The following is a 26,400-nucleotide window of genomic DNA, read 5'->3' on the forward strand; positions in this document are numbered from 1 at the left end:
CATAACTATTTAGAGCACAGCTGTGTCTCTGCTGGACCTTGGAAAGCCTGTTATGGGCAGTGACATGGCTGAGTGTATGTGCCCAGGTGCTGGCAAGGAGGGGTTCTGCAAAGCAGTCTCCCTGAGGAGTGGCAGGGGCTTCCCTGTGCTGGACTCAGCCGGCTCCATCCGGTTCCAGGTGTGCCCCCTCAGGGCTCTGCCCCTCAGCCTTGCGGGTACCTCAGGGAAAGCATGTTTTGTAGACGGTGAGATACTGCCCAGCTGTGAGGAGTGAGGGGAAAAAGTGCGGGAAACAGCCCTGTGAGCACCAGAATGAGAGCACATGGAGGGGAGGAGGCTCTCTAGGCCAAGCAGAGATTCCTGTGCAGCTCTCTGGGGGACCAAGTGGAGGAGGTATTTTTCTGCAGCCATGGATGAAGTATGAGGGGGAGGGAACTGTGGAGGAATGCTTATGGGATGATCATAACAGCACAAGCCCCTCAACTTTCATGTGGGAAGGTAGAGGAATAAAAAAAGGGGGTGAATTTGAGTCTGGGAAAATGGGGGAGAGCGGAGGAAGCGAACGGTTTTTCTCCATAGTCGGCACTCTTAATTTGCAGTATATTAAGTTATTTTTCCTATGAGCCTGTTTTGCCTGTGGTGATAATTTGTAAGTGGTCTCCCTGGCTTTAACCTGACCCATGAGCTGCTGGGTTTTCTTGTCCCCCAGTGCTGCTGAGGAGAGGGGGTGAGTGAGGGGCTGGGCAGGGGGCTGGCAGCGGGCCCAGGTCAACACAGCACTGTTAATCTGTGTCAGGGTTTTTTTCTTCTAAGTGTTTCATCCACTTCCAGATGTGTCAGTGTTTGAGCAGAAGATGCAAACAGATAAGCAATCAGGAACAAAAAACTTGTGTTAATGTTGGTAGTCCTTGGTTACGGTTGTGATTCTCTGGAACAGGACAATTAATGCTGCATGGCTAGGTATCTGAACTGGTCCTAAGAGCAACCTGAATTTGACCACTCTGTTTTCTATAGCCTCATGTGAGTGACAGAAAACAGCTGTCTGCCTCCTTCCCTCCATGTCATGTACAACACAAAATTGGGAACGAATACAAGAGACTCGGGCACAATGAAATTCAATCAGATGAGAGGCAGCATTCAAGGACTGCCTTGTCTCGACCTGTGTATCTCTTCTGCTTTTCAGGATAAGAGTTTTCTTTAAAGTTATTCTAATTGCATTACTGTGTGTAATCCCTTACTGAGAACTATGGAGAGATAAGAGTTCTAATAGCCAGGTAGGGCTGGTGAGGTGCAAGGAGGAAGGGAGGGAACAGGAAGAAGACAGAGCTTTTGATGAAAGGTCATAGTCAACTAAAACACGTAAAACACATTGCAGTGTGCATCAAAGGGCGGGGGGGGGGGGGGGGGGGGGGAGGAGGAAGGCCTGCATATAAAGAGCTGTCTGGATGGTCACACTCAATGAGTTGTGATCAACTGTTCAATGTCCGGCTGGAGACCAGTAACGAGTAGTGTACCTCAGGGATCGGTGTTGGGACCGGTCTTGTTTAACATTTTTGTCGGTGACATGGACAGTGGAATTGAGTGTGCCCTCAGCAAGTTTGCCAATGACACCAAGCTGTGTGGTTTGGTTGATACGCTGGAGGGAAGGAATGCCATCCAGAGGGACCTTGACACACTTGTGAGGTGGGCTGATGCCAACCTCATGAAGTTTAACCATGACAAGTGCAAGGTCCTACACCTGGGTCAGAGCAATCCCAGGCACAGCTACAAGTTGGGCAAAAAGGAAATTCAGTGCAGCCCTGTGGAGAAGGACTTGGGGGTATTGGTTGATGAGCAAATGAACATGAGCCAGCTTCAGTGTGTGCTTACAGCCCAGAAAGCCAATCGTATTCTGGGCTGCATCAAAAGGAGCGTGATCAGCAGGTCAAAGGAGGTGATCCTGCCCCTCTACTCTGTTCTTGTGAGACCTCACTTGGAGTGTTGTGTGCAGTTCTGATGTCCTCAACATAAAAAGGACATGGTACTGTTAGAACAAGTCCAGAGGAGGGCCACGAGGATGATCAAGGGACTGGAGCACCTCCCGTATGAAGACAGGCTGAGAAAGTTGAGGCTGTTCAGCCTGGAGAAGAGAAGGCTGCATGGAGACCCCATAGCAGCCTTCCAGCATCTGAAGGGGGGCCTAACAGGGTTGCTGGTGAGGGACTATTCATTAGGGACTGTAGTGATAGGACAAGGGGTAATGGGTTGAAACTTAAACAGCAGAGGTTTAGATTGGATATAAGGAAGAAATTCTTTCCTGTTAGGGTGGTGAGGTGCTGGAATGGGTTGCCCAGGGAGGTTGTGAATGCTCCATCCCTGGCAGTGTTCAAGACCAGGTTGGATGAAGCCTTGGGTGATATGGTTTAGTGTGAGGTGTCCCTGCCCATGGCAGGGGGGTTGGAACTAGATGATCTTAAGGTCCTTTCCAACCCTAACTATTCTGTGATTCTATGACACGCACAAGCAAAAAGTAATTCTCAGGGGTTACCTCAGCAGTGGAAAATGGTTAAGAATATCAATGAGCCACTGCCACTCAAAAATATAAAGCACCATCACAGCTAACTGCGATATGCTGTAACAAAAGTAGAACGGAAGCTTTGATACATAAATTATATCTGCAGGATATTTCTAATACAGACATCAGAAGCTTTTAATTCACAAAGCTGACTGAATTCTATATGCTGATGTATTTCATGTTCAAATTAGTGACGAAATCATCCTGTGGTTACTCATAGTGCCAAGTTAATCTTGCTTTAGAAGTTAAATTTTCAATCAAAGATAAAAAATTTAATTAAAAATTTTATCTTCAGTGTTGTTTTTTATATTTTGCAATGCTGGGATAAAGTTAAATAGCGATTGCAATGGTAACTTATATAAATCCCCATGGAAGCCTGAGGAATTTGAAATTAATATAGTGTGATATCCCAGGATGACTACTGCAGTACAAAACTTTGTTTCTTTTAATACCTGCAGGCTTTCACACATGCCCCATTGCTTCTTCCTTTTCATTAAGTAACTACCACACCTATGCTAGAAGCAAGGCAGACCACACAAATATTCAAATACCACAATGGTATATCGAGATCACTGAGCAGAAATACCGCAGCACTCGCTTTACGTACTAACTGAGGCCTTTGCAAAACAGTAGACTGCTTTTGCTGAGAGGAAGTAGATCACATCACTGGCTGGATCATCAGTCTACCTTAAGAAAAGCAGGATTCACAGATCTTGATTCTGGGTCTGGGTCTGCAAGAGTAACCTTAGCATATGCCTCACTTACTCTATAGCTAAAATGGAGTGATACTTACCTGCCTTTCCAAGCCACTACTGCTGAAGGGAACAAAAAGCTCCAAGGTTAAGTGGCTTGCATACTACACATGGCAAAATGGAATGCTTGCCATCTTAAGGGTATTCCTATATAGAAATTTAGAGACAAGGATGTCATGTGGGACAGTCGAGCGCTTTGCACAAGTCCAGGTAGATGATGTCAACTGCTCCACCCCTGTCCATCATTTTTGTAGCCCCATCATAGAAGGCCACCAAATTGGTCAGGCAGGATTTCGCCCTAGTAAAGCCATGCTGGCTGTCACCAAGCACCTTATTGTTTTTCATGTGCCTTAGCATGCCTTCCAGGAGAATCTGCTCCAAGAGTTTGCCAGGCACAGAGGTGAGACTGACTGGTCTGTAATTCCCCGGGTCATCCATTTTCCCCTTCTTTCAGGTTACATCAGTGTTCTGGTATCTGGCTTCAGAATCTTCCCCTTTATTTCTGTTTTTTGAGTTTATGCAAGCCATCAAAAGGTCTTATGTTGCTTCTTGTAGCTATGTAGACCACCTTCAGTTCAAGAAGAAAAAGAGGTGAAGATAGAATTGCATACCATTTTCCATTGAATTTAGGGTTAGTAAGTTGAATATTTGTTTTGCAATGAAAGCCATTCTGTTTAGCAGTGTGAATGTCTTGTGTGGGTTTATGCCATCTAACTTGAATACTTACTAGCAGTGTCCAGCACTAAGATGAAAATTACTGTGCTATGATTGCAGATTCCCAAGTAGATAGAAAATTTTCTTAGTGTTGTATATTCCTAGATCTTACATGTCCTCTTAATCAGAAATTATAACAGTAAAACTAGGAATGTACACCAGATAAAGAACTGGACTTGTTGAAATCAATAGTAAATATTCTGAAAAGGTCAGGATTTTTTTCCAGAACTAACCCACGGTAACTCATGTGGCAATGACAGCATAACAAAGGATGCCCATGTACAGTAATTACTTAAGTGTAAAGCATAAAGTGCTTTTGTCCACACATAAAATACTCCTGCATTTAGGATGCAATGCAAATATAATTCTGCTGATATGTCTACCACTCATTCAAGGTCCTCATTACATTTGTGGGTCTGTTCATTTCAGACTCATTTCAGCTAAGTTTTTTCTGAGCTTGTTAGGGTTTGTTGTATGCAGCTGATTTAAAATAACAGTCCCCATAGTCTGGGAGAGAAAAGAGCTGATGATCTTTATGACATAAATAAACCTGTTGCTCCTTTGTTGCAACAGACATGTTTGCCAGTGAGCATTTTGGACATTGCTTGTGTGTATTCCAGTATGTGAACTTGTTGTCTGTAAACATTACATGAATTGAAACACTGTGGGAAATATGTAACTTGCTAACTGCTGGATCTGCAGAATAAAACTTTCTACACTTGCAGTGATGAATATTTTCAGGTATTTTAATATGCTTTTCAGAATTTAACTTGGCTGTCAGAGTACTCCAGAGTTCTAAATATAGCAGACTGTAGTGTTTTGAAGTGACAGTTTAGAATGAATTTCCAGATAGCAAAACTGGCACCTGTTAGATCAGAATACAGTGAATTATGCCCACTCATACTGCATTTCACTATCCATTTCTGGTTCCATGCATATTAAGGGTGATTCAGTATGCTTTTGTGCTTGGCAGTCTGATTTCCACAGCTAAGAAGTAAACATAAATAGCGTGATTTCAATTGCAAAACACTGATTTCCTCCCAAAGCAGCTGTTTTTATCTAGCTAGGATATTTCAAGACAAGATCACTGTTCCTATTTGCATTTAAAAATAAAGAGCAGAAAGAAAGGAACACCTTGGTATACACGTATTTTGGATGCTAAGTGTTGGCTTGTTTCTCTGTGGTTTTTCCTTAGCTAAGGTATCTTGGATTTTCAGACTGCTTTTATTAAAGTTGTTCTTTTAAAGGCTGAATGGTGTAAGCAGGTGCTTTGTGTGCCTAGAAGTTTTTTTTTAAGTAGATTTTTTTAAGTAGAATCACTGCTGATTAATTTTGGTCTTGATGCTGGTTAACTACCTGCCTCTTTTTTTCCTGTCCTTTTTCCACTGGCAGCTCCAAAATACTATGAAATAAAAATGAACTTCTGAATCACTGAGGTCAGTGACACAAGAAAGTAGACCACTGTTGCAGATCTTACCAGAGCATCAGAAAAGTTATCGCCTCTTCTAATTTCCAGTCTTTTTGAAGGTTACTGTCCTTATAGCTCAGTGCAGTAGCAGAGCTTACAGCTGAAACTTCCATGTCTCTAAATCCGTTTTTGACAAACAATAAAACACAGCTTCAGGTTTGATCATTCAAGTAGGTATTTTGTGTGTAAACAAGGATCTGATGAGCATAGCAGCTCTCTCAGGTTTTAAATATTCTTGTTTCAAGAACTGAATACCTTGTTTTATGACTGAGGGTTGAGGCAAGAGTTTGAATCATTATTAGCACTTCTTAAATTGCCTATGAATCCAGAAAGATGTTCCCCTGCTTCCTGCTCTTCTTTCCAGTCTTTTCTCATGAGTTCTGTAGCCTGACTGGTATGTGAAATCTTATCCAGCATTTTTAGCAGCAGCTGCAGTCACAGAGTTTTTTCCTTAGATACACCCCCAGACAAAAAAAAACTTGTCTTACCTCTACAGGCATTTTTGCTGGTACAGTTCAAGAGACTTCCAGACTTGAGGTTTACGTCTTTTGTTCCCCCCCCCCCCCCAACAATAAAAGCAGAGTTAATTGTAAGTAGCAGATGCTCAGTTTATGAAGTGCAGATGGGTTTAGTATAGCATGTGGGGAAGTGCCCAAGGTGAGATACTCAAGATAGTAAAAGGGAATTTAAGCTTACTTTGTGCTGAAAAAACTTTTCTATGTTGTTTGGATTTTCAGGCTAAGTATGAAAGCATTTAAGTGTCCTGTTTCATCCACTAATGTGTTCTATGGCTTATTTGAGTCAAAATGATTCTGATGTCCAAAAAATACTTCAGTCCTGATTAATACAGTAGCACAGGTATTTTGTAGAGTTTTATGTTTCTAAATCACTTGGTAACTTGTTTTAAAGAAGCACTGATTTTTTTTTGTTTTGTTTCTCAGTTTATTCTTCTCAGTGCTTGTTGCACTAAATGTCACATTGAATTTGTGCCTCTGTGAAGCCATCTACACTGCAGAATTTGAAATGCCTAAGAGGTGTTTTTTCTTCTTGTTCTAATCTTAATCAAATGACTGACCCTTGGTACTTACCTGGATTCCTTGTGAGCTTCTGCTTTTTTCCCCTCCTTTTTCATTTTCTTCTTAGAAAATTTAATCGTTAAACAATTAGACTTCAGGCAGAACAGCAAACAACATGTGGATATTAATGAGGTCAGAAGCTCCCACATATAACCTGTTGAGTCTTCACAGAGGAGCTGCTAGGCTGTGGAATCTGTGCTAAGAAAGCGTTTCCTATATCAGTTTGATTCCACCACCTAGTTTAGCAATATATTAATTGCTTTTGGAAGCACTCTGGGGATAGACTCAGTACAGTACTGAGTACAAAAGAACTGGGAGTTTGATTCAAGATGTGGCTGGGGTGCATGGTTCTGTGACCATGAAAAGAAATGTGTGTGTGATGCTTTTAATTGTGTGGCATCAATGTTTTCATGATCCTGAAAAGTGTTTATGTTTTCTGAGCGCAGAGTTTCAGAGCAGAGAACCAGATCTTTACATTGAAGCTGCATCAAAGCCAGATTGTGAATCCTGGGCTGTGGCACTGGGAGAGGCAAACTCAGAAGGTTTGCAGGATAAAATTCAACAGCTCCGGAGGTTGATCATGGAAATCAAAGAGGAGAGATCATCAGATGAAGCACGACAGTTTGTCCCCTCATCCCAAGTAGACAGTCTAGGAGAGCCACAGTTTACGAGTAAGTGCATAATGCTCATTTTATGGAGTATTATTTAGTGGTACAATAAAAATGTCCTGCTGTCTGTATCAGTCTAAGGAGATTCACAAACAAGGTGCATGATGCTGTTTTAACTTGTTGCTTGACAAAGTGCAGTTGTAGAGGCAGTAAACTGATGAAAATTTTCTTTAAATGGTATACCTTTTATTTATACAAATAAACTTCAGGGAATAAATGTGTGATCACTGTGTTTCTGACTTTCTCTCCTTAATCTGTTTTCTTCATAAGACTTAGACGTTATTTAGTTAGAAATAATCTTTTCCTCTTTTGTGCCCAGATAAACATATGGACTACTGTTTAAAATGTAGCCTGATAACTTTGATAAATGTGTATAAATCTTTAGTGATACTTGAATTAGTATTGCAGATTTGTTCTTTGAGATATAAAAGTATGCTGGGGATTTGAAAGCACGTAGCTAGTTGAGTCATCTTTGGTGCTCTGGATTTATGATATCACATAGGGCTCTGGGAACTATATTTCAGTTGCCCAGCTACTTAATCAAATCCGTATCTAGTGTATTGATAAAGGTGTTCCAAACCAATATGCTGATGCTGCTAGTAGCAGAATTCAACTCGGAAATTTGGTATAATTTAAGTAAAAAAATAAAATTAAATAGAATGAAATAATGTTATCTCTTATTGACCAAGGCCTTTTTAAGCTCCGCAGCTGTAATTTTTCTTGCACAGACCTGAATGATTAGCTATAGTAATGGGAACAATGTGAGCTGGTTTTTTTTTGTGGATTGTTTTTTAATTTTTAATTTTTTGGGTTTTTTAAGAAAAATCTTGCGTTCCAGTTCATATACTTGGTCCTTCCCATCTGACCAATTTCTTCAGTAATGACAAATACTCAGTAATGCTCACTGGAGACAACATGTAAATGTCAACAAGAGGCAGTTCAGTTTCAACAAGGTTCATTGATACCATAGTTGTGATGCAATTACGTCCTGCAGTGAGTGAACAACTGTGTTTTTTAATTATCCTTCCTACATTTCTCTTGTTGCTGCTCTGTGGTTCACTCCTTTATTCCAGTGCAGTAAGAAAATATTGGCCTTTGCACTAAAATATGCACTAGAATGTAATTTCACAATGAAGGGAATTGAAATGTTCTTACTGCCCTTGGTATATGAGAAGAGGAATTAGTGTACTTTTCTCCAAAACAAAAAAGAAGTTGGTTTTGTTGCTTTACAACATATATGTAGCTGTTTTATTCTATTGTATTAACCTGATTTATGTACTTCCACAGAATTTTAGTCTGTTTTTAATGGGATGACATCACTACTTAAGAATGAGTAATTAGATTTATTATTTTTTCATCAGATATATTGTTGTTATGATAGAAAAATCTTACAGGCACCCAACTAGTCGAGTACAACTATGAAAGGTTGGGTCTTTTTATTTTTTTTCTTGGTTTTCTTTCCCAGCAACAGGAAATTTCTCTTTAAAAGAAAAATGTTTTCTTCAAAAACAGATTTTTTTTTCAGCAAATATTTCATGCACAGGTCTCTTTCACTATAAGTTGGTAACATGAAGTATTATTCTCGTGGCAATGGCAGATAGTTAAGAGTATGAATTAGGCATGTGAAAGATTGACTATGTATTAAGAAGCTGAACATTGAAATCTAATTATTTCTAATATATATATATATATTTTTTTTTCCCTGAAAGGTATTCAGAGAATTGCAAATGAGCCAAAGCTGGAGTTCAGTCTTGGTAAGATACAATTTTGTCTTCTTGGAATAGCAATGGCCTGTGTGTGTGAAGAGTTTATATTTAGCTGATAGCCTTAAAGCTGTCCCCTTTGGGGCAGATCTACTTCTGTCTGGTACAATAATTTTTAGATTATCTTAACTTTATCTTGGTAGCTTTACCTGTATGCCTTTTAAAACCTGACAGTTATGTTTTTTCCTGTAGGGACTGTTTCTGCTGAAATGATTAAATGTTGGCATGGAGAAAGGCCTAGCTCTGTGTTGGGGAATTACTGTGCTGTAATAATTGTTAAAAGTTATTTTAACTTTTCTGTACCTTTCTATACACACTGTAGGTGACGTGACTGTAGTATTTGGGCATAGCTGGTAATTGCTGTACTTGAGGGATAATAAATTCCCAGAATGATCATGTTGTGGCATAGGAGAGCGGAAGAAGGTGCTACAAGCAGTGACTGCAAATTAGATGAGCTGTACATCAGGAGAATTTGCTTTCAGTGATAAATGTACCCCAGCAGGCGGAAGTGTAAAACCAATGTAAAGCCATTTGCAACTTGTTTGGGCTCGTGCTGAGCAGAGCTCTGTTCACTCATGGTGTCAGTATTTGTGTATTGCATTTGGTTGTTTCTATTAGGAATTTATGTTCTGTGGTTTGTTCTGCAACATTATTGATTGAGTCGTAGCTCTGTGAATGATCTTGTGCATTGACTTCTGCTGCTGCTGCTTGGGTAATAAATAACAGTGTAAATCTCTTGGTTTTAACAGATATTCCTGGCTAATGTCTTAAGTCAGGGATATTTGGCAGTGTAGGGAACTATGTAAAGCTGATTCTTAGTGTCTTGGTCCTGAAATAGTACTATGTATTTAAGCATAGCATGTTTGCATTGGGGGAATCCACTTTCAGTAGCTGCATGGTCCATGGAAGACTTCAATTTTATCGTAACAGTTATAACTCTTCCTGGAGTGTCAACATATCCATGTCAACGTTCCTAACTCCAGCCATTCCACTCACCACCACTGTGCTACTTATATGTTTAAATGTACAGGTATGCAGCGAACACCTCTTTCGGATAGGTGAGACAGGAACAGTTTAGCTGTGAAGTATGCATGTGCTGTTGGCCCAACCTAGCTAGTTAAAATACCTTTTGCAAGAGCAGCCAGTCAAGATGTCTTTTCTGCTGTTCACCTAGTTATTGACAGAGCTGGAAGAGACTCTCACTCTGACAGGCTGGTCTCTGCATCTGGAAAACATGCCCTCTCTTTCTGTGCCAGCTGAGCTGGATAGCTGCCCCTTGGCAGGATTTTGCCTTTTGAAGGCTCAGTTTATGTCAGAGTAAAGACTTGACATTAGCTTTAGCTAATCAAAGACTTTGGAGATCTCTGTGAAGCAAACCAAAGCATGGTAAGCTGGGATGAGAGAGACATTTGCTTCAAGCAAGCACATTGCTGCAACGTTTGCTTAACTTGGGTAACTAAATCTTGGGGCTCTGTAGAGATGTTTCTACTTGATAAGACTGGTCTTTAGCATTTAGAATTTGGAAGGCAAATCTAACAGTTGCTAACCTATAATACTGGTTTCCAGTTCTGAAAGAGTGGCTTATATCTGTAATTTTGCTCATATGCTTTATATCAACAATACTAAGTAGCATATATGTATGTAAATAGACATTTGCTTGTGCCAGTTAATATACACATACTTTATATTAAAAAATTGACAGTTATCATATAATTGTAGTTTGTAACTCTTCTGGAACACTCTAGAAAGTGTTCTCTTTATAAGATGCCCAAAATATTGTCTTCCTTTTATTTTAAAGGTTAGTAAAGTGTTTTGGGTGTTTTGGTGATTGCTTTTTGTTTTGTTTGGTGGTGGTTTGGTTTTGGTTTTAGTTTCTTGAGGTTAAAGCAAATGATAAAAATTTTCTGAACTACGGCTTTCCAATGCAATATACTCAGCACTTTTGGGATTGTACCTGATCTTGTAACAGTCCTTATTTTGTAGTCAGATCTTGCTTTAGACTAATATTTTTTGATTTTTATATTCCTGAGGACTCTGTAAATATGGCTGGTTTTTGAGCCTTATAACTGTTGGGAAGTTTTACTTTTCAAACTTTATCTTGTTTGGCTTTTCAAGTCATTCTGTTCTGCATGCTGTTTTATGAAGCACTAGGAGGTAGCATGTGTCAGTCTGTGCAGAGTGCTGAGCAGAGAGAAGGAATAGAGCAAAAGGAATAAAGGCAGATCCTGGGCCTAAATAAAGAACTAATCTAACAAACAATGAAGCTGGTAAGAATTTTTCCCATGACTTTGAAGTGCACAAAGTCACTTCTTTTATAGATGTTTATTTTGGAGTTACTGTTCTTAGTTACTTCTTTAAAACATCCCAGCCCTTGAGTCCCAGATCTAGCTAAATAGGGTTGTAGGTTCCTGACTTTGCATTGATTTCAGTGTAGGTACTTTATCAGAGCTTAGCTGAAGCATTATGTAATAAGTTATGGGAAATAAATTATATTCTGCATGTTGGTAAACACTATTGTGAAGTCTTTAAGAGCTTCCACCTCTAAAGGTAGTTGCATTTGCTTGATAGGGAACTGACAAAGCAGTACACGAAAACTCAATAATAAAAAAAGATGAAGCAGGGCAGAATGCACAGTTGATTGTCAAAGTGCTCAAACTTGAAATCAGTAATGAACATCATGTTAATATGGAGAAATAAGTTTGAAAAATGTTTAAAAGAAAAGTTTGTTACTCTACCAATGACCAGTTGAATTCATTTTGACCCATTACAGTGTGTTTGAATTTGTCTAATTGACTAGAATTGTGAAGAGAAAGCAAACAATATTGCAGCTGTGGCTGTAAGTATAATATAGAGAACTGTAGAGAAAGGAATGTCTCTGCACATGTTATAAGCATATTCAGGAGCTAACTTAAATGAAAGCACCTGTCTAGCATCTCCAAAAGCTTTCAGTTTCTTGGGAAGTATGTTAGGGAAGTCTAAAAGACTGACCTACTGTTGCACAGCTCTAGGTACTTTTAAAGGTACAGAATAATGTAACCCATGGTTACATCATTTTGCAAAATCTCATTAAACAGTGTACAACTCACAGAAAACTTCAACAAGTAGCTGAATCAATTAAAATTAAAGTTTCGGGGATATTTATTTTTTCGTTTTACTGAATAGTGTATTTGACAAGAACTGTTTAACTGTAAATACAAGAGTATTTATTCTTTACAGTCTTATTTTCCCAGAATAATGTGATGGCACCTTTTGAAAAAGGTATGGAAACAGATTTAGCTCTGTACAATGAACCTAAATGGTGTATGGACATTGCTCAAATACCATGACTAAATGATTTTTCCAATTCTGAAACATAATCTGCAGCTTTTTCAGCAGCAGTTGTTCCTAGAAGAGCAGAGTACATTTTTTTTCTTTCCTTTTTTTTTTGTCCATACTGTAAGCCTGGAGTCAGAGTCCTGATCCTAGCAGAATTTTCCTTTCTAACTTGGTTGTCATATTATGAGTTGGTGAACAATTGATACTTTGTTCTGTTAGCCAATTAAAAAAAAATTAGTTACATTATTTTGTGACAGTGTTGCTTTATGCTGAGGGTGTATCCCTCAAAAAAAAGTCAAACATTGACCATGTTAGGAACAGTATTAGCAGAAATATGAACATGAAGAGTGGGTTTGTGCTTTACTAAAATGTTATTTTTCTGTTTGCATTTCATCGTTTTTTGTTGATTCAGTTTGCTGAATTTCACGTGAATTTGCTCTAGCCCTACACAAATTTCATCTTCCACCAAAAGAACTAGTTAGGTTTTCTACCTAGTTTTACTAACGTTAAATTTTACTGATGGAACTACCCTTACTCGACTGTATTTGAACTATCAAGAGAAAGTGGATAACAACCTTGTAAATATGAATGTGTATAAATCAGCGCTGTTACTAAGGGAGATTTTAAATCTCACAGAATAAAGATTCTCACAGCAACACTCATGTTTTGATATAAATTCTTATCTGGAGATAAATTCTGAATAGCTATTGCTAATCTCTTTAGCGAGGGGTTTGTAGATACCTGAATTTGAAAAGCTTTTTAACAGTTGAAAGGATTTTATTGGAATTTAACTATTCTGAGAGACAGGGTTTTATCATCTTAATTCTTGAGTGATGCAGGAGATAATAGGATTAAATTCTGTCAGAAATGTACAAAATCTGGAATCTTGTCAGTTAGCAAAGTGCTATATTTACAAGGCCAGGGAGGTAAGAACATAAAACTAGGAAAGGTCTTCCTTTTTTGACATCATAACTAAAACTGGTAGGCTTCTTAGTAAATCAGTTTCTTCTCAATATTGAAAATAGTACTTCTGTCTACCTCACATTTTTCTCATAGATTACATAAGTATTGTCTTGTGCAAAATTCCTTCTGTTCAGAATTTCGAAGGGATAAGGTTGTGTCTATGCTGAAAACTGTAATGTTTTCTGTGAGGTTGGCTGCTAGATCAGTGACACACTGAGGCTGGGTGCTGGGAGCAGATTAATTATAACAGCTCAGTTTTAGTGTGGTTCATCTACTTCATTCCTTACCGGTAAGGGTACTTGTGCTGCTTTGCCTGAACTAATACTAGTTTCTGAGGTAAAATGCTCAAAGCAATCAGAAACCTCTAATATAGCTCATAAGGTTTATTGAAAGTTAGTTATGAAAAGGGTTCCTGAATTAGTTAAGAATTTGTAGATGTAGGTGGAGATTTAATGTGATTCTGTGAAAATTGAGCTATCTTAATAACTTTTTTCACATAGATGAAAACAAGCAAACAACTCAGTATGGACCATAATTTGTCCTTTAGTATTTTTCCAAGTTCAGTGCTTGGCTTCTGAAGTATTGGGTGTTCTGGTGGATGTGACAAGGACTTTTAAATTCTTCTGATGAAACTGAAAATGTGTGTTTCCAGGGTATTTTTAAGGTAGTTCATAGGAATATAAGATTAAGATCATTAAGTTAGAGAGAAGTTATTTTTGGTACATGCTGCTGCTCTTTTTTCTTCATCATTTTTCTCTTCCTACTTTTCCCCAAAATTACTTCTCCTACCGTGCATACTTTCTCCTATTCCTCTTTCCAACATATATACTCTTCCTAGTTCAGTTTTTGAAGCCTATGCTCTCAAATAAGTCTCTTCAGATTCCCTGTGTGCTTCCCACATAGGTCTCTTAGACCTCATGCTATGAGACTTGATTTGTGTGTGTGTGTATGTGCACGCATGCGTGTAGCCTATTACACATTCAGTCTTTAGGATGCTGGAGTGGGAGAACAGAGCAAGTGGCAGAGCTGTATGAGAGCCCAGTGGCTGAGCTGGGAAGGGAGAACAGTGCCTTACCTAGCAGTTCTCTGCTATGGAAGGAGTTTTAATGGGCTTCTTAGGTGGACTGGCATTTAGCCCACTCTCCTGTTGCATGACCAACACATCCACGCTTTTATGTGACCCGATGGCTTTGTACTTACCTGATACATAATGGGTCCACAAGTAATTCCCCTGCCGTTCTAGGAAACTGGTCTGAATGAAAAGGACTAGTTACTAAGAGTCATTTCTATTGCAGATGTTTATGCACAGAGAGCAACAAGCCAAATAAGGATGATTTATTCTGTTATTCTTATAGAAAGCTCTGTAAGACTTCCTTACCTACAACAAAGAATTGGATGGCAGTCCTGGCACTGCTGCCTTCTTACAACTTTTCTCTACCTCCTGCCTCCAAGGAAGCTGACATTTTAACTATTCAGGATGTAATTGATTTTTTTTTTCCTTCTTTCTTTCTTTCTTTATTTTTAAACTCCTTAACTATGCTGTTGTCAGGGGGGCTTAGAAAGCATATAGTGGCTGCAGATGCTTTTCAGCAATAAATGTTAGTCTACTCCATAGCTTCAACACTAGAAATAAACTACTTTTTCATAAATCTTTTAAAACTACAATGCTTCTCCTAGTGGAAGGGCTTTTTTTTTCCCCCCATCAAACTGCAATGTCTAGTAGCATTAAAATTTTAAGCTTTATTTCTACTTAAAAAAGAAATTGTGTATGCCACTGAGACATTTTTAGTATTCCTTGTTTTATGCTTCAGTGGCTGAAATCATAGTTTTCTATGCTGCTGTCTAATGTCCCTTAGAGTCCTGGGATTTCTTCCAAGAAGATATGAGAAATAGCTCGTATTTTGGAATTACTGGACAGTCAGTTGGGACGCCAAAAGTAACACTTATGATTCAGGGACTGGAGATTAGTAAGGAACTGGAGCATGCTTCATATGAGGAGAGGCTTGCACTGCTCAGCCTGGAGAAGAAAAGGCTCATGGGGGATCTTATCCTTGCATCTAAATACTTGGTATGAGAGATTGAGTGTGGGGGAGCCAGACTCTTCAGTTATGCCTGGTGAGAAAACAGGAGACTGTGGACTGGAGCTAAACCCATGTGAAATTCAATCAGAACATAATTCCCCATACACAGACATTTTTACTTGGAGGGTGGTAAACACTGACACAGATGACGTAGGGAAGTTGGGGAGTCTCCGTCCTTGCACATGGTCAAAACTCAACTGGACGCAGTCCTGTCAACCTGCTGTAGGTGATGCTGATTTGGGAAGAGGGTTGGGCTAATTTAAGCTCATTCTCAATGAATGAGCTTCAAGGTAAGACTGATCCTGTGATCTATGTGGCGGATTTGCCATGAAACTTGCCAATAGGATTTTCTTAATTATGGGCTTGCAATGGACTCTTGTCTCAGTCTCTACTGTATGTTGATAATAAGATGTCTGTGGCCTCGATCTAGATTTTTTTTAGGATCTCTAAATCACTCATAGCAGTCTAATTTAAATGTAATTTAAAGTTATTGCCATCCTTGTTGACTCAAGCAGTTTTAGGGAACTTCCATTCTTACACTGTTACTAAATCCTTTAAGGTGTGTTTAGTGTGCCTCAGGTAAGGGTAGGACAGCAGCCTGAATTGCCTTGCTTTTGGGGCAGAGAATATGTTAGGACTGGAGGGAGTAGAGTAAATGTGGAATTAAAATTTTGTGAATACTCTTGGCCTGGGATAATATCTTATTGGTGCTCATTTTTATGTTTTAGGGCCTTTTTTATACATCTGCATGCATAGTTTAGTTTATTTTTTCTGTATATTCTCACAGGAAAGACTTACTAGTGGGAATGCTTGCAAAGTGCAAGCTTGAAATAGAATGTTTACTGAATATGTATTTACAGCAGTAGAGTTGGCCAGGAATTAAATTGAAATGGACGCTTGTACCCTGAGTCGAAACTCTTTCCGCTTTCTCTATAAGTAAGAGAATTTGGGTCAGAGACAAAATAAACTGAGGATGACTGTTAGGTGATTAGCCCTTTTATCCAGTGAGGTGGACCAGAATTCTGCAATGACCTGAATTCAGTGACAAGTAAATGTAAAATAATATATGTAAAATATAGAAATTACCTTTCAAATTACCTTTTGTCCCCTCTACACCTTCTTCCAGTACAATTTCCTTTTCTAAATCGAGGTGGGACAGATTCAAGGGGAAGACCTGCGTTGTCTGCTCATATGCTATCTTTGCTTATCATATGCTAACTGGTAACTTTGTGGTGTGTAGCTGCTATGTTAGAGGTGGGCAGAATGATAAACCTCTGTGGATCTGTGTCTGACCTCTTTCTGGTCAGGTATTCTACTGAGTTAAAGTGGGCACTGGCCCCATTTCTTCTTCAGCCATCCCACTGGGTCTGTGTGAAGGAAATCATTAGTGATGTTTTTACAGAGCGTGGACTAGCAACTGTGCCCTGCCACTGCCTGCAAGCCTGATACTGTCAAGATAGGTGTGTGGTTTGCAAATCCTGACAGGGACAGAGATAGGCTCAGCATTGTTAAGGCAAAGGCAAGTGGGACATGCCCAGAAGCCAACCTGCAGGGATATAGAGACCTCTTACAGTTGAAAGCTTTAAATACTAGAGAATTTAAATACCTTCAAAGCTACGTAGCAGGTGTGCAGAGGCTTAGAGCAGTCTGTTTAAAACCGACTTGTGGACATCTCTGTCTTTTTGTGTCTTTACGCTTGACTTTTTGCTGTCACTTTTTGCAGTTGATCTTTTCTAACCTTTAGCCCAGTCTGTAAAATCCTTCATGAAGAGTTGTTGGGAGAACTCTTCGCATCTCTTTCCTTATGTGTTGTTCTCCTTGAAGATAGTCACCTGGCAATCTCTAAAGAGTACAGATCAGTTGGGTGACAAAAAGCAAATCGATTATTTACAGATTACAGTTGTTATGTTGTTCATGCTTCCTGTTGTACAGAATGGTAATGACTAAACAGACATGAAGCAATTCTGTTAGGCCAATAATATTTTAGCTGAAACATTTTTAAGTAATTCAAAGAATGATAGCTCTTGACTTTTTTGACTCCAATGGTACAGCACAGCACTAGCTGAACATTTGTCTTTGAAATGGCAGTTGTTAAATACATCTCTAATTGTGTCTATAGAAATAATTGCAGTAAGACTTTCATGTTATAAAACATTTCCCAATGGTCTTATTTTTTTTTTTCACTCCTCATATGTAGAAACAGAAGTTCTGTAAAAAGCAAAACATCTAATTAACAGAAGTTTGAAGTCATTCCTCTCTTTTGAACCCATTACTAATAGACACACTTATTTTGGGAAGTTTTCAAATTCATGTCCTGTGGGGAGATTTGACTTGAAACTGAGGTTCCTCTGCAGGTCCTGAAAAAAATGGAATTCTCTTAAATGCAGCACCTCAAAATGCCACATGATGTTGGGTGCAGCATGAGAAGCAGACTGACCTTCGAAGGGCTTTGCTGAAAACAAACAAAAAACCTAAGAATGCTTTTCTTCATTGTTTTACCCCCATCTCATGTGGATAATAAAGTTTCTGGTACCCTTATGGAGACTTCAATTATTGTGATAAAATAGATTTTTAGCCTGCTTTTTCCTGTTATGTGGAATATGAAACTGAAATGAAATAAATTCAATTAAATTAAAAAAAATGCCTGACTGAAATATAGTTCAAATGTTCAGAATAAGTCAAAGCTGACACTTGAATCTGAAATCCTGTTGCATTTAAGGTTGATTTCTGAGAGATTGAATGAGTACAGAATTTCATTATGAGTTAAGAAGAATTTAGTCTTGGCATTCTTTGAAGACCAGGATTCTTCACACCCAAAAGGCTGAGGATTGTTTGCTGTAGGATTATAAATTAACTGCTGTAGAAACTAAAATGGGCTAGCACTGTTTTCAGCTTTGAGATCTGAACATGCTCCCATTGAGATGAAGAGCAGCAATACCTAGGTCATTCTGGATTTAAGTCTTGTATCTGCCAGGGGGTGTCTCTGCAGAGACACATGAAGGTCTCCCCCCACCTTTTAATCCTTAAATAATATTTATTTGTACAAAGGAATTGAAACAATTTACAATTATTTCTCTGTGAAGAAGAGAAAGCTCTATCTTTACATGTGTCAATTCACCAAAATCAAGGCAGTTTCACCCTAGTATTGTAATGTGTAAATAGCAGGTTTTCACCTTTGAAGAAACTCCTGCTAAGAAATGACAGTCTATTTATAGTATAAAGATCCAGCTTTCTGGTTTAGCATGCAGCACGTTGGGCCCTACTGCTCTGTAGAAATAGTTATAATCTCCTCCTTTTAAATCTGTCTCAAAATACAAGCTTGCAGACCTTTTGTAAATCTGTGAGTTAACAATTTAGAGTCATAATTATGAGCCAGTATCTTTGAGGAGATGAACTCAGTGTTGATTTTGAAGAAATTGGCAATGCAAATGGATATAGTGCTTTAAAAATGTTACTTTAAGATGACATCTGAGTGTGTCACAACAGCTACAGTCAGTATGGTTTTTGTCACCCTATATTTTTTTAACGGCTGTTTGTGTCTATCAATAGAGTTCTCATGGTTGAGATGTACGTTTGGAAGAGTTTAGGAGTAAATGTTTTTTATTCAGAATATGTGAGTAAACAAATCCAAAATGCTCATGGGAGATAAATTCTTGTCCTTTGACACAACCCTTGATCTGTGAGCTTTTATTATTTCTGGACTCTGTCATTAACATGAAAAGACACAAGCATGCATTTTTGGTTTATTTTGGGTTTGGTTTTGGTTTTTAATTCCCTAAAAAGGAGATATACTTTGCTATTTCATGCCAGTTCCATGCTATTAAAATCATCTTAATTTATTTGTCAAAATCCCCTGAGGAGTAAAGCATTGTCTCTTACTTGGATCTCTAGTTTAGGTATTAATCCAGAATTGCCACCTTTCCAGACAAGTCTTACTGATACTAGAACATCTTATCCTTTTACCTACAGCTTGCATGCAGATTACTTAGCATTTATCATGCATTTCCTGCCTAGGAAATTTAATCATTATAGGGCTTAAAGTGATTGTTCTGGGTTGCAGAAATCTATTTTCTCCTTTGGTTACAAGTGTCTCTTGCTTTTCTTTGCCTGGTCTTTGAAGTACATTTTAGTCTGGTTTACTTTTAGACATGTCAAAGAGCGTGGGTTTTGTTTTGCTGAAAAATGACCTGTGGCATATTGGAGTGACTAATGCTTTGCTATTAATTTTCTGGGAGGACCCTCTTTTTAGACAGAGACTTACTATTTCAACATTTGACAGTCACCTATGCAACGAGAACCAAGTGTGAATCAAGCTATCATTTAGCATCCCAATGGGGGTTATAATAAAAAAACCCAGTAGAATCATACAGCTCAGTAATACCCTGACTACTTTTTTTTTAAAGGTTATGTTCTGGCTCATTTGAGCACTACAGATGGAGAGTATTACAGTGCTCAAACCTTTCTGTTGTGCTCCCATGGGGGCTGGAGGTTTAGGAATCTTTGTGAAGTTGATCCAAACTACACTGCTTCCTCTCCCTTCACAGAGGCTCCATCCTTGGCATATATAAAGGAAGGAACGCAACTCTTCTTGGACAAATGTTCTGTTAGACAGTGGAGCAATAGTTTGGCTTCCAAGTCTAACTATTGCAGTCTTTTGTGAGTTGCAGTCCTTACTGCGTCTTGTCCTGGCACCTTCATCATGATTGCCTTTACTATGTAACATCTTCACTCAAAGAAGAAATTAGTAGTTCTATTCACTAGCGGTGTCTCATGGGCAACAGGGCTATGGCCATGTAGTTGATTAGCTTATAATTAATTAGAGCTGGCTTCAAAGAAGTTTTTGTGAAAAGGACATCCTCATCACAGCCTCTAAAACTGCAGTATTGTTTAGATGTGCTCAGGTCAGTGTTAGCAGCAGCTAGCTTAGGTTGTAATAACTGTGGGAGCTTGGAGGCCTGTCCAGGCTGCATGACATGCTGAAGAAGCAGGGTGGAACACTCCCTGCTGAGGTCTCAGTTCCTGTAGCTGGACTTTTACCCAGAAACGAGAGTAGCTCACTCAAAGCAGCTGTACTGCAGTGAAGAAGCACCCTGAAAGATTTAAGGTTGTTTACAGTTTTTTCGGAAGCTTGTTGTCTGCTGTAGTTCCTGGACTCTGTGTTGCTTGATTCCCTTCCTTTACTTTTCAAGGGAAGCTTCTTTCCTTGCCAAGCTTGAAAGTATGTTGTAAGGATTTACATGATGACATGGATTTGGAGTAAGACTAAGCAACAGCTGAATTTTCTTTACATATTAGAGGAAAAGACTGTCTCAACAGTATTGTAAAGTAATACTGCACTCTGAGGATTAAAACTGTAATGCTTCACTTGACAACTGGCATAGCACTGTATAAACGCTTATGTCAAAGGAAGCAATGTATGCTGTTAGAAAAAAACATATGTGGCAGATGGAAAATTTTGAGAAAGTCTTGGCACTTTCATTTCTTTTTATCCTCTTGTTGTATTGCTGATATATTTTTGCATATTTTTTATATTTCTGAAGAGAAGGACAAAGTTAAGAATCAGCAGAATATATTTTATTTATAGAATATGGAGAAATTGGTAGAGGTTTTGGATGTTTGTTATGAGCTTATAATATAAAGAAACTTGAAGCTAAAAGAAAATTAGAAGTCTGTATACCATTTGCTCTTCTTCTAATTCCTTGGTTGGTACTTAAACTTGTAACCGCTCAATTTTGGGGAACGTGAGAAATCTCAGAAAAATTGCAGCAAGTTTTCTTCTTTATTTGATACTTGATATGATAATACTGGGAGAAGGCAAAGGGAGAAATAGTGTTGCACTGTGTTTCCAGGAGGTTTAAATGCTTTTGTAGTATTCTGAACTACCAACAATACCAAAATAAATAATAGTCTTAGAATAGCAGTATCAAAAATAATTTTGATATGAATATATTTTGGAGTGTAGTAGTATATAGCAAGTTTTTATAAGACTAAGCATTTTTTTTCCTTTTTTCCTTCTTATTTTTCTCAGGAGAGAACTGAAATCACCTTCAGGTTCAAAAATAACTACCATTTCTGCTTATGGCTCTGCCTGTTACAGTTTTGGACAGAAGGTAGCGATGACAATTGAGAATATAAAGCAACAGCAAGAGCCTCTTATTTGTGGCTGCTAGACTGCTGCAGCATCTCAGAGTTCTTTGTGCTGTTAGAAGCACAGTGTGCTCAGTAAGGAAATGCAGTCTTTTTCTGGAAAAATTGCAAAGAGACACAGAGACATACTTTCAGATACAGTTTCAAAAATTAAAGGAGCTTAAAAATATTGATCAAGAGCAGTTTTTTCATAACTGAAGAAACCAGCCGTTCTGAGTAAAGCTATGAATTCACTTCTGTGACCTTGTTGCTATTGTATAGCTTAAGTCTGGAGCACAGGGGTGGCAGAAGTCACTTATACGCAGTTGTAAATAAGACTGAAAGGGCATGATTGTTAGCAATGAATGTGCTCAAACACTCTGTCCTTAGCAGTGGGTTAAGGCACTACCAAAATGTAAATAGCATGGAATGGATGGTTAACACATGTAGCCATGCATTCAATTCTGTGGTGGAAATATGATGCCTATGAGCAGTACAATGATCCAGTCAGCCTCTTTCCTGAGTCTCTTCATCTCTCATACTTTAACTCTGTAAGCAACTGGGACTGTCCAGGCTGAATAGCAAAACTGCAGTATGAAATAGGCCTGTTCTAACATGTCAAAAGAATTGAGATCCACATGCAAGATATGACTATTATTGCTGCTGGTAGTGGTAATGAAAAGTTAGTCTAAGCCTTTGCATTTATTTTACCTTCTTGGAGAAAGCAGAAGGATGCAGTTAGGAAGTGCATCTTAATGCACTTAATGTGTACTTAATGCTCCAGTACAGTATGAAACTTTCAGTAAAACAGAAAAGACACAAACCCTAAAATTTCTTTAGTACTACAAAAGCCAGGGGGGGCAGAACTTACTCTGAAATAGATCACTTCTGATTTTTGCAGTGGTAATTTCAACCAGATTTATTGCTTCATATGCAAATAGGAAGATGAATGCAGCTGCCATCTCAACTGCTGTCCATGATCACTTATCCCACCCTCTGTCAGCCTATTGCATTTTCCTCCAGCAGCATTCATGTATCTTATTTCACTGACTCCTAAATGACTGTGTTCTTTTAGCTGCAAATTAAGTGGGTGACAATTAATGTTTTTCTGGACAGCATATTGAGGTATTACTTACAGTGAGTACTGCTAATATTGGTGGTGTTTGTGGTTTTTATCATGCCAGATCTGTATTTGTAGAGATTTCTTAGAGATACCTTTCTTTGTGCTTTACCTGATGAAACTTCCCTGTCATCTCTTTCTCCTTGGACTGTTGGTAGATACGTTCTTCCTGCTGTTAATTACAGGCATGCCCCAAATGGTGCTAATTGTATTATGTATGTGCATTTCCTTGAGCTATAGCTAGGTTACTTTAGCAACCCGCTGTACATTCCAGAGAGCAGATATGTATTTTATCTTTATACAAGTCTCATCTCCAGAGACAGAAGCAGTCTTCTTGAACATTTTCCTAGTCAGTGGCTCCCTACTGATTTGTATGCAATCCAAATGTAGTCTTCTGTTACATATTCTTTTCATTACATAGTTTACCTGAGTCTGAGTATCTGTTTTAGTCACTGCTGTGGAAGAGTGTTCCTCTTAATACACAGCTTTTTCATGGCTATGTAACTGTGACTTCATCTTGCAGTAACATGGATATTGTCATTTCTCTGGCTGCATCCTTTGATATTTAGTGTAGTACAGTAAATTTTACTGCAAGTCCATATTGCAAATTGTTGTTGGAGTAGCTTCTCTGTTCTTTTGGTCCCTAGGTAGCAGTGCTCTTGAGCAGCCAGCAAACTGAAGCATTCCTCTGAAATGTGAATGGGACAGACAATTAGGAATATTTATGATAAAGTAATTAGTAAAACTTATTGTGGAGTACTATCTGGAGAGGTGCTCATTAATATCTTTCTGTGTTAATACCAGTCCCCAGATGTTTCTCTCATTTGCTTTCAGGCATGTTTTGCCGTGCAAAGAACATGTCTTTGTCCTGTTCTCATCCCCCTTGCAGCTGTATTTACATTCCTACTTCAAAAGTATGGTCAAAGCTTTTCCTCTATGTTCTGAGGTTGGATTATTCCTAAGCCTTTATATGTGCCTTACTGAAGGTATTCTCTTCAGCAAGCTTGGTTAGTGCTGTGTGTTTGCAGCAGAGGCAGAAGCAGTGGTGATGTGCCCTTCCTTCTCATACACCTCCCCATCCTCCTCAACAATCCCCAGGGTGGAGGAAAGAAATCTGTCTACTGTTTAACGTTCTGCATGTAGCACAGGTCTGAATAGTGTTCTCTTATTTAATGTGTCCTTTTGCTCACTAAGGAATAGCTGCACCTCAGTTAATTAGTCTACCAAGACAGACTGCACATTATTATTTATAAACTAAGTTGCTTTGGGATAATAACACTGCTGCAATGCCAATGAAATGAAAAAAAAAACCCCAAAAACCAAAAAACAAGCAACTTTTGAACATTATGCTCACATACACATGTGTGTGAGACACACATGCTTCTCCCATGGCTCTTGTCCTCAGATACTACTAATTTTCTTTTCTGTTTTGACAGCATACAAAATAGTGTGCCCTGGAGACAGCAGGCCTGTGGTGCTTAATTTCTGTCCCTTGCTAGCCCCTTGGAGCAAGTTTTGGTTTGGAAAATGGAGATAGGTGAATCTGTGGGAAATTGTGTTTCTGTTCCCAATTAGAGAAAAAGCTATCTTTAGATTTGTCATGTAGGCTAATGTATGCATTGTGTGAAACTGTAGTCTGGGATGACATTCTCCAGTGTGCTGTAGTTGCCCCCACTAACAAAAATAAACATTGCAATTTCAATGCCATTTACCAGTTTTTTTGGGCTAGTCCTTGGCTTCCTTCCCAAACAGCTCTGTGAACTCTGAGCTCAGGATGTTTTTCAGTCCCTCTGCCCGTGTCTGTTTGCTCCAGCTACTGGAATTTTTCAAGTTCTGGGAGATGCTGCATCTCCCCATTTCTCTACCAGATTCATTTCTTTTGGCTCCAGTGGGCTTAGCACTTGGAGTAGTGCTGTATGCCTGGTTCAGAATTGTTATAGTTCCAGGGAAGGTAGGTGATGAATTTTCAGACTATTTCTATTTTGTTTTGCTTTCTCCCTTTTAATTTTCATATACTCACAGGGATTTTTCAGTCTTTCTCTCTGTGCTCTGTTCCTCTATGGAGGTAGTGTTTTCAGAAAATTCTCCCAGAACAGATGAATCAGTCACTGATACTGTGAAGCAAGATTCTGCTCTATTTACATTATAGCCCAGTTCTGAGGAAACAGTAACTAGTCTCTCTCCTCTGTTGTCTTAACATGAGCACATATGCTTACAGAAGAATGAAGAGTACAGCCAGCATGTCAGTGCAGCATAGAAGCTAGTGAAGTATTGAATGTGGCAGGACTTGAGAGTCAAACAGCTACTTGTGCAGTTTGCATTTACAGCACAGATAGTTTGTGTGCATCGTAATGGTACTGGAATGTACAGGTCAGTGTATAGGCATGACTGATGGAGAAGGAGCACTTGTTTACTGGGAGTCATGTAAGAATAGTATTATAGTTTTAATAGTAGAACAACAACAGTAATAGACATAACAATATTCGCTTTTATTCTTTAGAAAAATAAATGTTTAAGGATGATTGATTAAATGTTATCTGTTTTAAAGCATTTAAAGTGGTTAGACAGTTTTATATGTATACCACAGAATTTTGCAAAATACAGAAGTATTTGTAAATATATTCTAGAGCAATTCTTTTTCCTTGCAGCCTTTCATTTTGCTGTACACATAGTGGTTACTTTGCTGTCTTTTCTTCTTTTTCTTTGCTTAATATGTAGAGGAGTTGTCTTCCTGTCATCTTAGCTTCTTTCTTTGTTGATGTGAAAGCATAAATTATTCCTAATACAGTTCTTCCTTAAACATTCGTTGTACGCTAGTAAGCTTAGGAGAGATGGGATCACCAGGAGAATAGATGACTCAAGCTTCTACACTGAGTCAACAGTCACAATGAGTAGATTCATATACTTTTGGCGTGTAGGTACAAGCTGTCACTTCATTTCACTGAGTTTTGTTGAGGATTTTTTTTCAGAATTAATTCAGGCATGGTAAAGTATTAGTGTGACCTATTATATTGTCTGCTTGGCTGTAGGTTATGATGGAAAATGCATTGATACTGTTACCTGCTTTTGCTGTGCTATATTTGCAGTTAAGGAAACAGCCTTAGCAAGCCTTTAATGTTCGTATTTTCAACAGTTTCTTTTTGAATAGTATGTCAATAGTGCCCAGTAGATGTGTTTAAATATATAACATGTAGCTGGTATTCCACTTCCACAGCCATGTAATGTTTCACTTTTTCCAAAGTATGTTGGCTATTTTTTGAGAAGACCTAAGATTTTCAGAGATACTGCCAGTAAAATAGCTCAAAGGGTAGTAGTGCCATGTGGGGCTGTGGAACTTGCCAGGCTATAAACAGGATATAAAAAAAAAATTCTTCTCTCTTTGCCATCAACTTAAAAGTGGTCCTTATGTTGTGTTAAATAGTTCAGTTGGGCTGTTTTTAAGGGAAATGATGCACTGTGCTCAAACTGACAGATTCTGTGTCACACCAAATCATTTCTCTGCCAGCATCAACCTTACTGAATGTCCTCTCTGAAGAAATAGTTGTGAACAGCAGTAGCACAATGTCACAATAGAGACAAAGTAGGCAGAGGTTTTATATAATTTCATTTATCCTTCTGACCTGGGATTTTCCAAAGAGTTCTGGCACTTTGTGCTGATACTCCCCATCAGAGAGATACAAGCAAATTATCTTCATGTCAGCTCTACCCAATGAAATTCTAAATTGTGTTACTAAGCTGCCTTCTTGCAGGAAAATGACTGGTTTGTCTTGGTATCATAGAAATTAGTTGTCTCCTATGCT

At 38.6% G+C, this 26,400-nt stretch overlaps 1 protein-coding gene across 1 annotated transcript in view; it reads left to right on the forward strand.

Annotated features, from left to right (window-relative positions):
* Positions 1-26,400, forward strand: part of INPP4B (inositol polyphosphate-4-phosphatase type II B) — a 200,052-nt gene that overhangs the window by 4,070 nt on the left and 169,582 nt on the right. The window contains exons 2-3 of the mRNA XM_034065005.1: positions 7,011-7,235; positions 8,942-8,986. Of these exons, the coding sequence (XP_033920896.1) occupies positions 7,145-7,235; positions 8,942-8,986 (136 nt within the window). The 5' untranslated portion in view covers positions 7,011-7,144. The remainder of the gene's footprint in view (positions 1-7,010; positions 7,236-8,941; positions 8,987-26,400) is intronic.

The sequence above is a fragment of the Melopsittacus undulatus genome, chromosome 7 (assembly GCF_012275295.1).
Source record: "Melopsittacus undulatus isolate bMelUnd1 chromosome 7, bMelUnd1.mat.Z, whole genome shotgun sequence".
Taxonomy (NCBI): Eukaryota; Metazoa; Chordata; class Aves; order Psittaciformes; family Psittaculidae; genus Melopsittacus; species Melopsittacus undulatus.